Consider the following 12706-nt stretch of genomic DNA (forward strand, 5'->3'; position numbering starts at 1 on the left):
AGTCAACCAGAGCTGTGCTACAGGTCAGGGTCAATGCTCTGAGGCTCGTGCTGCAGGCTAGGGTACTATGGGGGTCACCACCCAAATCCTGAGTTTTCTGGTGTCTGTATGTTGCATTGTCTCTGCTTCTTAGAGGAAGGGAGAGACAAACCTCCTCAGGTCTCTCCATGCCAGCATATCATAGCTATTAAGAGTGTCCCTGCACTAAAGCAGAGGGAGCCTTAACCAGCTAGTTCAATATCCCATGGAACTGGAGTGAATTCAGGTTAAAGTGGTTTATTCTGAGGAGAGGGAATTGCAGAGTTGTTTTACAGTGGGAACCTGACTAGTCAAACAGCGGGAACTGGAGCCAGTTAGATGAATGTGAGTTAGTACAATTAACCCCCAGAACAGGGTTTTTCACAGTAAATGCAGATCTCTCGATAGGCCAAACCTAACCTGTCCCCATGGCTTTGTAACTTAGATAGAGCCTCTACCAGCCCTAGCCTGTATTAATACCACGGGGGTTTTGGTAGCAATTCTACTTTTCCTCTTCTCCTCCCCCATCCCCCAATACTCCCTGAATCAGGCCACAAAGGACCAAAAACAACCCTGAAATCCCATTCTGCCAAAGCAGCTAGGCTGCCAGCATTTGGGTAGGACAACCAGCTCCTGGCCATTCAGGCCTGGTGCTAATGCCTCTGAAGCAGAGATGCATGGGGCAGGACTGCCCAGCCCTCTTGTTCTCCTACCCTGATGTCACAGTAAGTTGGCTTAACAGCAGAAAATTACTCAAATACAGTGGAGTCAGTTGTGAGGTGTGGAGCTGGATGGGTGAGAGTTCTCCCCGCTGCCCCACTTCAGCCATGGGGGCAGGGGGGTTGCCTCAGGAAGAAGAGGGATGTTTCTCTTTTGCACCATAGAGTTTGCGAAGGCTGGAGTCCATCAGGAAATCCACAGACCTGCAGAGAGGGGAGGCTGAAGTTACTTCAAACAGGTGTTTTCATGCTCCTATCCCATTGTGCCCCTTGCATATCCCTTCATTCCATCAGCTGGGCCCCCTCTCCTAGCAAACAGCCCCAGAGCACTAGCTCACAGCGAGGAGTTACTTGGAAAACATTTGTATCCATCTCTAATGTGATCAGTGTGGGGCCCTTAGTGAAAGGGTTAACCACAAGGTCTCCTTTGATTTTCTTTCTCCTCCTAGCTGTTCAGTCCCTTGATGGATGTGCTGCCCAGCCACCTGCTCTTTGATACCAGCTGCCCGTTTCTTCTTGCACATGGCAGCCCCTATTAGAGGCAGCCAGAGGGCTGCTCTTAAATTCCAGCTATTTTTATAGCCCTCTAGGTTCTTGGTACAGGGGGATGCTTAGCACACACAAGTGCAGCTAGTGCTCACAGCTCTTCGAGTTGTCTGAGCAGGAGAACTTCACTTTTTAAAATGGAAACTAAGGTTCTATTCCCCAGAGGGGGTGAGGAAAAGCTTGGAGCTGTGACCCTGAACAGCTAGGCCACTAGCAGCCAACCAAAACCAACATGGCTTTGGGTGGCGTCTTTAAAAAAAAGCCATGCTTGGGGCAGGGGCTGACTCATGATGTGTGGATGCCCATGCTGGTAATACAGAGCGGGTGACAGGTGAAAGCAAAGAGCAGCACCATGTGGGATGGCCGGACAAGCTTCATGCACCACCCCCTACTGCCAGGCACCAGTGAGGACTAAGGCCCCATGTGAACCAATCCACTTCAGCTTCCCAGGCCTACGCTGGCCTTTGCTTGGTGGCTTATGGGTCATTTTTTAGTGTCGGAATTTCCTAGTGAGCATGGAGTCTTGTCATCAGCCCCAGGCTGGTATTTGCCATGGGCCCCTGTAGTCTTCCTGTGGTCGAGGCCCCTTGAAGCAATGGACAGGGTTTAGCTGTGAGCTAGTGCTGTGCTCGGCCAGGTGTTTAACGGCAGCTGTGCCAGGAGAGGGTGACACTATCCTGGTGCAGGGCAATGGTGCAACCAGGGTACTTGCACAAATTCCCCAGTGCTAGCTCCCTCTGAGCTGCTTGACAATGAACACACAGGCTGCGCTTGCCAGAGGGCCTGGAGGGGACTTTCAGCAGGAGTGGGGTGCCTACGGCCTCAATCCAAAGACCCTCAGGCGTTGCTCCACTCAGATTAGGGGTTTGTGGGGCACTGGGCCAGAGCAAGTGGGGCCTTTCCCCACCCCTTCCACCTGCAGTTCCCCCGGCACTCCAGCTGGGGAAATGGAGTTGGAGCACGGGGGCTCCTCCCTCCACAGTGCTCCTGCCAGGCAGCGGGGTCAGGGTGCAGGGGCTTACAAGGGTCACTGGTATCCCTCAGGCAGAGCACTACTGGCAAATGCTGCATTTTTAATGCCAAGCACTGTAGCTACCGCTGATAGAGGCAGGGAAAACAAGGCACGGAGCGGCCCCATGACTTGCCCAAGGCCATACCATGAGTCAATAGCGGAGGGAGGAGTCTTGACTCCTAGTCCTCTGCTTTAACACCATGCCTCTCTATGTAAGTAGTGTACACTACCCCCTCCACCATCATCTTCCCCCCCAGGGCATCACAACCCTCTGGACTCTTGCCCAGAGTCCTGAGCCCCAGGTGCTTAGCCATGATCCTGCCTCCGCAGTGTTAAACCTTGGCATGCCAGGGAAGCCAGGCCAGCCCTTACCTGTCAATGGGCTTGATGATGATGGGAATGGCTGAGAGGCCAATGGCTGTGGTCATCCACTTCCGGATGGGGAGGGGCCAGTGGGTCATGGTGCCCAGGAGGTAGAGGGAGGCAGCACAGATGCGGTTAATGGTGAAGCCGGGGATGGCTACGGAGGCCAGAGCCTGCCACACAAACGTATCCACCACAGCCACGGCCACCCGCGTCGTCTTCCCCGCGTCGTATTCATGTGCCTGATGGGTGCAGCAAAGAGAGCATGGAGAGCAGGGACACTGTACTGGAGGAGAGGGGCAGAACAGCAGGGTGTGGATGGGGGGGCATGTACAGAGAGGAATGTATCAGTGATGTGGAAGAGGTGAGTTACACACAGCGTCCAGTATGGGTTGGGGGAAATGATGCAGAGAGGAATGGACCACAGCAGAAGGCAAGCAGAGAAAATTGTTTGTTATGGGCGCTCTGTGTGTGTGAGCGCACATGCATACAGGAGAGTGTGCAGGCAGGGGGTGTACAGGTCTGTGTGTGTGTGTGAGTGCACACGTGTGCAGGTGTGTGTGCAGGCAGGGGGTGTACAGGTCTGTGTGTGTGTGTCTGAGCGCACACGTGTACAGGTGTGTGTGCAGGCAGAGGGTGTACAGGTCTGTGTGTGTGTGTCTGAGCGCACACGTGTGCAGGTGTGTGTGCAGGCAGGGGGTGTACAGGTCTCTGTGTGTGTGTGTGAGTGCACACGTGTACAGGTGTGTGTGCAGGCAGGGGGTGTACAGGTCTCTGTGTGTGTGTGTGAGTGCACACGTGTACAGGTGTGTGTGCAGGCAGGGGGTGTACAGGTCTGTGTGTGTGTGTCTGAGCGCACACGTGTACAGGTGTGTGTGCAGGCAGGGGGTGTACAGGTCTGTGTGTGTGTGTCTGAGCGCACACGTGTGCAGGTGTGTGTGCAGGCAGGGGGTGTACAGGTCTGTGTGTGTGTGTGTGAGCGCACACGTGTGCAGGTGTGTGTGCAGGCAGGGGGTGTACAGGTCTCTGTGTGTGTGTGTGAGCGCACACGTGTGCAGGTGTGTGTGCAGGCAGGGGGTGTACAGGTCTCTGTGTGTGTGTCTGAGCACACACGTGTGCAGGTGTGTGTGCAGGCAGGGGGTGTACAGGTCTGTGTGTGTGTGTGTGTCTGAGTGCACACGTGTGCAGGTGTGTGTGCAGGCAGGGGGTGTACAGGTCTCTCTGTGTGTGTGTCTGAGCGCACACGTGTGCAGGTGTGTGTGCAGGCAGGGGGTGTACAGGTCTGTGTGTGTGTGTGTGAGCACACACGTGTGCAGGTGTGTGTGCAGGCAGGGGGTGTACAGGTCTCTGTGTGTGTGTCTGAGTGCACACGTGTGCAGGTGTGTGTGCAGGCAGGGGGTGTACAGGTCTGTGTGTGTGTGTGTGAGCACACACGTGTGCAGGTGTGTGTGCAGGCAGGGGGTGTACAGGTCTCTGTGTGTGTGTGTCTGAGCGCACACGTGTGCAGGTGTGTGTGCAGGCAGGGGGTGTACAGGTCTGTGTGTGTGTGTCTGAGTGCACACGTGTGCAGGTGTGTGTGCAGGCAGGGGGTGTACAGGTCTGTGTGTGTGTGTGTGAGCACACACGTGTGCAGGTGTGTGTGCAGGCAGGGGGTGTACAGGTCTCTGTGTGTGTGTGTCTGAGCGCACACGTGTGCAGGTGTGTGTGCAGGCAGGGGGTGTACAGGTCTCTGTGTGTGTGTGTGTCTGAGTGCACACGTGTGCAGGAGTGTGTGCAGGCAGGGGGTGTACAGGTCTCTGTGTGTGTGTGTGTCTGAGCGCACACGTGTGCAGGTGTGTGTGCAGGCAGGGGGTGTACAGGTCTCTGTGTGTGTGTGTGTGTCTGAGCGCACACGTGTGCAGGTGTGTGTGCAGGCAGGGGGTGTACAGGTCTCTGTGTGTGTGTGTGTCTGAGCGCACACGTGTGCAGGTGTGTGTGCAGGCAGGGGGTGTACAGGTCTCTGTGTGTGTGTGTGTCTGAGCGCACACGTGTGCAGGTGTGTGTGCAGGCAGGGGGTGTACAGGTCTCTGTGTGTGTGTGTCTGAGCGCACACGTGTGCAGGTGTGTGTGCAGGCAGGGGGTGTACAGGTCTCTGTGTGTGTGTGTCTGAGCGCACACGTGTGCAGGTGTGTGTGCAGGCAGGGGGTGTACAGGTCTGTGTGTGTGTGTCTGAGCGCACACGTGTGCAGGTGTGTGTGCAGGCAGGGGGTGTACAGGTCTCTGTGTGTGTCTGAGCGCACACGTGTGCAGGTGTGTGTGCAGGCAGGGGGTGTACAGGTCTGTGTGTGTGTGTGTGAGCGCACACGTGTGCAGGTGTGTGTGCAGGCAGGGGGTGTACAGGTCTCTGTGTGTGTCTGAGCGCACACGTGTGCAGGTGTGTGTGCAGGCAGGGGGTGTACAGGTCTGTGTGTGTGTGTGTGAGCGCACACGTGTGCAGGTGTGTGTGCAGGCAGGGGGTGTACAGGTCTGTGTGTGTGTCTGAGAGCACACGTGTGCAGGTGTGTGTGCAGGCAGAGGGTGTACAGGTCTGTGTGTGTGTGTGTGAGCACACACGTGTGCAGGTGTGTGTGCAGGCAGGGGGTGTACAGGTCTCTGTGTGTGTGTCTGAGTGCACACGTGTGCAGGTGTGTGTGCAGGCAGGGGGTGTACAGGTCTGTGTGTGTGTGTGTGTCTGAGTGCACACGTGTGCAGGTGTGTGTGCAGGCAGGGGGTGTACAGGTCTCTGTGTGTGTGTGTCTGAGCGCACACGTGTGCAGGTGTGTGTGCAGGCAGGGGGTGTACAGGTCTGTGTGTGTGTGTCTGAGCGCACACGTGTGCAGGTGTGTGTGCAGGCAGGGGGTGTACAGGTCTGTGTGTGTGTGTGTGTGTGTGAGCACACACGTGTGCAGGTGTGTGTGCAGGCAGGGGGTGTACAGGTCTCTGTGTGTGTGTCTGAGTGCACACGTGTGCAGGTGTGTGTGCAGGCAGGGGGTGTACAGGTCTGTGTGTGTGTGTGTGTCTGAGTGCACACGTGTGCAGGTGTGTGTGCAGGCAGGGGGTGTACAGGTCTCTCTGTGTGTGTGTCTGAGCGCACACGTGTGCAGGTGTGTGTGCAGGCAGGGGGTGTACAGGTCTGTGTGTGTGTGTGTGAGCACACACGTGTGCAGGTGTGTGTGCAGGCAGGGGGTGTACAGGTCTCTGTGTGTGTGTGTCTGAGCGCACACGTGTGCAGGTGTGTGTGCAGGCAGGGGGTGTACAGGTCTCTGTGTGTGTGTCTGAGTGCACACGTGTGCAGGTGTGTGTGCAGGCAGGGGGTGTACAGGTCTGTGTGTGTGTGTGTGAGCACACACATGTGCAGGTGTGTGTGCAGGCAGGGGGTGTACAGGTCTCTGTGTGTGTGTGTGTCTGAGCGCACACGTGTGCAGGTGTGTGTGCAGGCAGGGGGTGTACAGGTCTGTGTGTGTGTGTCTGAGCGCACACGTGTGCAGGTGTGTGTGCAGGCAGGGGGTGTACAGGTCTCTGTGGATTTGTGGGTGTGCACGTCCATGTGCGTGCGTGTGCAGGTTGGGGCTGTACAGATCCGTGCATGCACAGGGGTGCAGGGCTGGGTGTTTCTGTACGCGTCTGGGTGGGTGCATTAGCTCACCTGAGCAGGGAAGGTGCTGCCCTGGTGCGTGCAGGGTGGTACCACCAATCAGGAACCGCCGCAGAGCTCAGCTTGGCACCGCGGGGCAGCGCAGCCGACACACAGCAAGGAAGCTGCCAAGTCACTGCTGTGTCTGATGGGGATCCCACCTGCCCCTTCAAAGGGAGCCAGGCCTCCCCTGGCTCGCTCACCCAGACCACAGCACGTGGCTCCTTGCTCTCTAGCTACCATTGGATGGGGGGTCAGTGCTAGCAGGCTCTGCCCCCGTCTCCAGCACAGCAGCAGGGGTCAGAACATCCTCTTCCACGCTCCTGGAGGTGCTGTAGCTGGCCTCTCGGGCTCCTGGATCTGCTGCCAGCTCCTGGCATGCCCTAAACCCAAATGCTTTTGCAGATGGTGGGCTCAGGAATGATCCCGCAGCCCAGCATATTGCACAGTTACGACACATCTGGAGCTGGCCAATGTCAGATACAGGGTCCTGGACTGGAGAGCTCAGGGGTCTCTTCCAGAGGGTCAGGGACATGGGATACTGCACTAGATGGACCACAAGTCTCTTCCTGCAGGGGAATTCTTATGGTCCACTGTCCGACCCAAGGAGGTGAGTGAGAAAGAACTGAAAGGAAAAGGCAGGTGAATTTCACAGAATGGAGATACAGGACACTACAAGTCCTGAGCTGACACCATGAATTAAAACATGCCCAGGAACTTCAATCTATGGAGTCTGACGTCTATAGCCGGTGGAGCGGGAGAGGAAGACAGGGCCTCAGTGCAGAGAGTTGTGCAGTGGAGGTGTGCCAGACTGACTTTGTCTGTGAAAAGATGGGGCTCAGAGGCAGAAGCAGACTTTTGGTGCATGAGCAGGTCTGGCCTAGTAGACAGGATCTGGGCAGGAATGAGAGGGAGGGTGGAGTTAGCAGATGAGAGAACTTGGCCCCAGGCTGCCCAGTTTGTCAGCAGGAGAGGAGAGCCCTTGCCCCATGGAAGGTCAAAGGCCTGACAGGGAGACCCACCCTAGCCTGCCCTCCCCGCTGGCACAGGACCTGACCAGGGTCTAAGTGACAGAATCTTGTTCTGGCCCCTCTATGGGGTTTAGGACACACACACACACAATCCCAGGGGTCCAGGAGACAACCAGCTCTGGGGTACAGGGACAGAAGGGTTTGAGAGCTCCAGGACACTTACAACAGCTGCCTTCTTTCCCTTATCAATCGCGTCGGCTGTCACATACGTGGTAGCCACCCCGTAGCTCGCCCAGACCAGCGAGATGGGCACAATGGCTCTGAAGGACTCTCCAATTTCATTGGCGTAGCCTTTAAGAAAGGGCAAGGTCAGAGGGACCAGTGGGGGAGGGTTTAGTTACAGAAGAGGCTAAGGCACAGGCCAGAGAGGAGTTGAAACAAAAAAACGGTGGGATCCTACCCAAGCTCCACCCACAACACCGCAGTAGCTCAATGATCAGCAGCCCCAGTGTTGTCATTCAAGCATGAGCACTAGGCTTCAGCCTGGCAGCTCCCTGCAGCCAATGGGCAGCTCACGCCTCTCAGAGAGCGTCAGACCCTCTGCAGACTGAACAGACAATTCTGCATCAGGTCACCTCTGGGATCACGAGGCTGGGAACTGCACATGTAAACTCTGCGGGAGGCGCCGGCCCAGCAGAGAATAGGCCCTGGGTGCCTCCTCAGCAGGGCTGAGGCATGGGGAGGGCAGTGTGGGCAAAGCTTGCCCTCTGCTGCACTACTCTGAGGCTCTCCAGGGCTCGCTCGCAGACCCACCACACAGAGTTTCAGAGCAGCCGCCTTCTCAGCGTGCCCTGGGCTGTCAGCAGCGCTTCCAGGGTTATTTTTAGCCCTGGTGCCTCTGACACCTGCAGGCTGTGCCAGGCGCCTCCGGAGGGCGGAAACACTGAGCCCTTGCAGAGGCCTCACTAGCCTGGGGCTGATGGGCAGGAAGGTCACCTTGAGCGTGCCCTTTGTTCCCTGCATCGGCCTCCAGCAGCCCATCACTTGGTGAGAGCTGCCCACGGCAGGTGGGGGCCGTTCCACGTCTCAGCCAGAAAGCCAGCCCCAGCAGGAAGATCCAGTGGTGAGCTGGAGCCGGTTGTTAAATTTTGAAGCCAGTTTAGCACCGGTTGTTAAAGGGTGGGCAAACTCCGGCCTGCGGGCCACATTCTGCCCCCAGGGCCATCCTGTCCGGCCCGCCTGAGCTCTCGGCTGGGGAGGCTCCCCTGAGAATCCCTTTTTAATTCGGCAGGTCCTCCAGCGCCGCCGAAGACCCGGAGCGAGTGAAGGACCCCGTTCTTCAGCTTTTGGCAGCTCATCACTGGCAAGATCCCACAGCGTGTCTGTCCACAGGGGCACATCTGACCCAGGGACTCAAAGAAGCCAAATGCTCATAGCATGGCATGGGACATGGCCCCCTTTTCCGCAATGCAACAATCGCGGCGGGGGGATGGAGCGCACGGGTGCCTGCATGTGCTGTGCACGGATTGCACAACACACACACACACTGTACACTGATGTGTGTAAATCGGTGTGTGGTTACACAGCAACACACACACACAGGACACTGATGTGTGTAAATCGGTGTGTGGCTGCACAACACACACACACACACACACCACAATAACACCTTGAGAAATCAGGCTCACAACCAGCCCTTGCAGGGTGAGCTCTGGAGTGTGGCGGCCTCTCTCCTGGGAGGACACACAGCCCCTTCCCCGCCTGTGTGCGGCGCCCGCACACACACACACACACACACACACGGCTCCGTGTCTGACACTGCGGCAGACCCTGCTCCGGACACGTCACCGGCCTGGCGTTAGTGCCGCGCCGTGCACACGCCTTACACGGGCGCGGGGTCGGGGTCTGGGTCACACTCACCCAGGTAGCGCACCCAGGTGTCCCGGTAGAGGTCGGTCTCGGCGGGGGGCCCCATGGCGCGGCGGCCGCTGGCCCGTCACGCCGGCCCCGGGTCAGCAAATCCCCGCCCGCTTGGGCCGGGCCGGCGGGGCCGATGGGGCCAGGCTCAGCCCGCCCTTCCCGGGGCGTGTCTGCCGCCCGCGCCCTGCGCAGCCGGGGCGGGACCGGGCATCGCTCCAGCCGCCCGCCGCGCCCACGCACGGAACCGGGGCAGCCAAGGCCCCGCGCTGCACCCCGGACGGGAGCCGAGACCCCGGTCTGAAACCCCGGAGGGCAGCCGTGGCCCCGATCTGCACCCCCCGGAGGTCAGCCGTGGCCCCGATGGGCGCACCCGGAGGGCATCCGAGGCCCCGATTTGCGCCCCGGAGGGCATCCGAGACCCCGATCTGCACTCCCCGGAGGGCATCCGAGACCCCGATCTGCACTCCCCGGAGGGGAGCCGAGGCCCCGATCTGCGCCCACGGAGGGGAGCCGAGGCCCCGATCTGCACCCCACGGAGGGGAGCCGAGGCCCCAATCTGCGCCCCCCGAAGGGGAGCCGAGGCCCCAATCTGCGCCCCCCGAAGGGGAGCCGAGGCCCCAATCTGCGCCCCCTGGAGGGGAGCCGAGACCCCGATCTGCACCCCACGGAGGGGAGCCGAGGCCCCGATCTGCGCCCCCCGAAGGGGAGCCGAGGCCCCGATCTGCACCCCACGGAGGGGAGCCGAGGCCCCGATCTGCGCCCCCCGAAGGGGAGCCAAGGCCCCGATCTGCGCCCCCCGAAGGGTAGCCGAGGCCCCGATCTGCGCCCCTCGGACGGGAGCCGAGACCCCGATCGGCGCCCCCGGAGGGGAGCCGAGGCCCCGATCGGCGCCCCCGAAGGGGAGCCGAGGCCCCGATCGGCGCCCCCAGAGGGGAGCCGAGGCCCCGATCGGCGCCCCCGGAGGGGAGCCGAGGCCCCGATCGGCGCCCCCGGAGGGGAGCCGAGGCCCCGATCGGCGCCCCCGGAGGGGAGCCAAGACCCCGATCTGCGCCCCCGGAGGGGAGCCAAGACCCCGATCTGCGCCCCGGAGGGTAGCCAAGGCCCCAATCTGCACCTCCGGAGGGGAGCCAAGACCCTAATCTGCACCCCTGCAGGGCAGCCGAGGCCCCGCGGTGCGCCCCCGGAGGGGAGCCGAGGCCCCGCGGTGCGCCCCCGGAGGGGAGCCGAGGCCCCGATCTGCGCCCCCGGAGGGGAGCCGAGACCCCGATCTGCACACCCCGGAGGGGAGCCGAGGCCCCGATCTGCGCCCCCGGAGGGGAGTCGAGGCCCCGATCTGCACCCCCCGGAGGGCAGCCGAGGCCCCGATCTGCACCCCCCGGAGGCGAGCCGAGGCCCCGATCTTAGCCCCTCGGAGGGGAGCCGAGACCCCGATCTGCGCCCCTCGGAGGGGAGCCGAGACCCCGATCTGCACTCCCGGAGGGGAGCAAAGACCCCGTCTGCGCCCCGAAGGGGAGCCAAGGCCCCGATCTGCAGCCCCGGAGGGTAGCCTAGGCTCCAATCTGCACCCCTGGAGGGGAGCCAAGACCCCGATCTGCGGGCCCGGAGGGGAGCCAAGACCCCGATCTGCACCCCCAGAGGGCAGCCGAGGCCCCGATCTGCACCCCCGGAGGTCAGCCGAGACCCCGATCTGTGCCCTGAAGGGGAGCCGAGACCCCGATCTGTGCCCCGGAGGACAGCCGAGGCCCCGATCTGCACCCCCGGAGGGCTGCCGAGGCCCCGATCTGCACCCCCGGAGGGCAGCCGAGGCCCCGATCTGCACCCCCAGAGGGCAGACGAGGCCCCAGTCTGCACCTCCAGAGGGGAGCACAGACCGTGATCTGCACCCCTGGAGGGCAGCCGAGGCCACCATCTGCACCCCCGGAGGGGAGCCAAGACCCCGATCGGCGCCCCGGAGGACAGCCGAGGCCCCGATCTGCACCCCCGGAGGGCAGACGAGGTCCCGATCTGCACCCCCGTAGGGGAGCCGAGGCCCCGATCTGCGCCCCCAGAGGGCAGCCAAGTCCCCGATCTGCGCCCCGGAGGGGAGCCGAGGCCTCGATCTGCACCCACAGAGGGGAGCCAAGACCCCAATCTGCGCTCCGAAGGTGAGCCGAGGCCCCGATCTGCGCCCCGGAGGGGAGCCAAGGCCCCGATCTGCGCCCCCAGAGGGCAGCCGAGGCCCTGATCTGCACCCCCCGGAGGGGAGCAAAGACCCCGATCTGGACCCCCCGGAGGGCAGCCAAGGCCCTGATCTGCACCCCTGGAGGGGAGCTGAGGCCCTGATCTCCACCCCCCAAGGACAGCCAATGCCTTGATCTGTACCCCCGGACGGGAGCCAAGGCCCTGATGTGCACCCCCGGAGGGGAGCCGAGGCCCCGATCTGCGCCCCCGGAGGGGAGCCAAGGCCCTGATGTGCACCCCCGGAGGACAGCCGAGGCCCTGATCTGCGCCCCCGGAGGGGAGCCGAGGCCCCGATCTGCGCCCCCGGAGGGCAGCCGAGGCCCCGATTTGCACCCCCGGAGGGCAGCCGAGGCCCCGATCTGCACCCCCGGAGGTCAGCCGAGACCCCGATCTGTGCCCCGGAGGACAGCCGAGGCCCCGATCTGTGCCCCGGAGGACAGCCGAGGCCCCGATCTGCGCCCAGGAGGACAGCCGAGGCCCCGATCTGCGCCCCGGAGGACAGCCGAGGCCCCGATCTGCGCCCCCGGAGGGGAGCCGAGGCCCCGATCTGCACCCCCGGAGGGGAGCCGAGGCCCCGATCGGCGCCCCCGGAGGGGAGCCGAGACCCCGATCTGCGCCCCGGAGGGTAGCCAAGGCCCCAATCTGCACCTCCGGAGGGGAGCAAAGACCCCGATCTGCACCCCCGCAGGGCAGCCGAGGCCCCGATCTGCACCCCTAGAGGGGAGCCGAGGCTCCGCGGTGCACCCCCGGAGGGGAGCCGAGGCCCCGAACTGCGCCCCCGGAGGGGAGCCGAGACCCTGATCTGCACCCCCCGGAGGGGAGCCGAGGCCCCGATCGGCGCCCCCGGAGGGGAGCCGAGGCCCCGATCGGCGCCCCCGGAGGGGAGCCGAGGCCCCGATCGGCGCCCCCGAAGGGGAGCCGAGGCCCCGATCGGCGCCCCCAGAGGGGAGCCGAGGCCCCGATCGGCGCCCCCGGAGGGGAGCCGAGGCCCCGATCGGCGCCCCCGGAGGGGAGCCAAGACCCCGATCTGCGCCCCGGAGGGTAGCCAAGGCCCCAATCTGCACCTCCGGAGGGGAGCCAAGACCCTGATCTGCACCCCTGCAGGGCAGCCGAGGCCCCGCGGTGCACCCCCGGAGGGGAGCCGAGGCCCCGCGGTGCGCCCCCGGAGGGGAGCCGAGGCCCCGCGGTGCGCCCCCGGAGGGGAGCCGAGGCCCCGATCTGCGCCCCCGGAGGGGAGCCGAGACCCCGATCTGCACACCCCGGAGGGGAGTCGAGGCCCCGATCT

General features: G+C 62.4%; 2 protein-coding genes across 2 annotated transcripts; one reads left to right on the forward strand and one right to left on the reverse strand.

The window, feature by feature from the left end:
• Positions 1-260: 260 nt before the first annotated feature.
• On the reverse strand, positions 261-9366 carry MTFP1 (mitochondrial fission process 1). Its single transcript, XM_084649254.1, has 4 exons — positions 9202-9366; positions 7505-7632; positions 2668-2900; positions 261-941 (listed from the first exon to the last, which is right to left on the reverse strand). The coding sequence occupies exons 1-4, from the start codon at positions 9254-9256 to the stop codon at positions 866-868; spliced, it is 492 nt and encodes a 163-aa protein (XP_084505380.1). The 5' UTR covers positions 9257-9366; the 3' UTR covers positions 261-865.
• LOC311531667 (uncharacterized protein) lies at positions 2907-4667 on the forward strand. The gene is made up of 2 exons (XM_084649253.1): positions 2907-3779; positions 4166-4667. The coding sequence occupies exons 1-2, from the start codon at positions 3060-3062 to the stop codon at positions 4472-4474; spliced, it is 1029 nt and encodes a 342-aa protein (XP_084505379.1). The 5' UTR covers positions 2907-3059; the 3' UTR covers positions 4475-4667.
• Positions 9367-12706: the final 3340 nt, after the last annotated feature.

Source organism: Lepidochelys olivacea, assembly GCF_965140295.1.
Source record: "Lepidochelys olivacea isolate rLepOli2 genome assembly, chromosome: 15".
NCBI classification, from domain to species: Eukaryota; Metazoa; Chordata; order Testudines; family Cheloniidae; genus Lepidochelys; species Lepidochelys olivacea.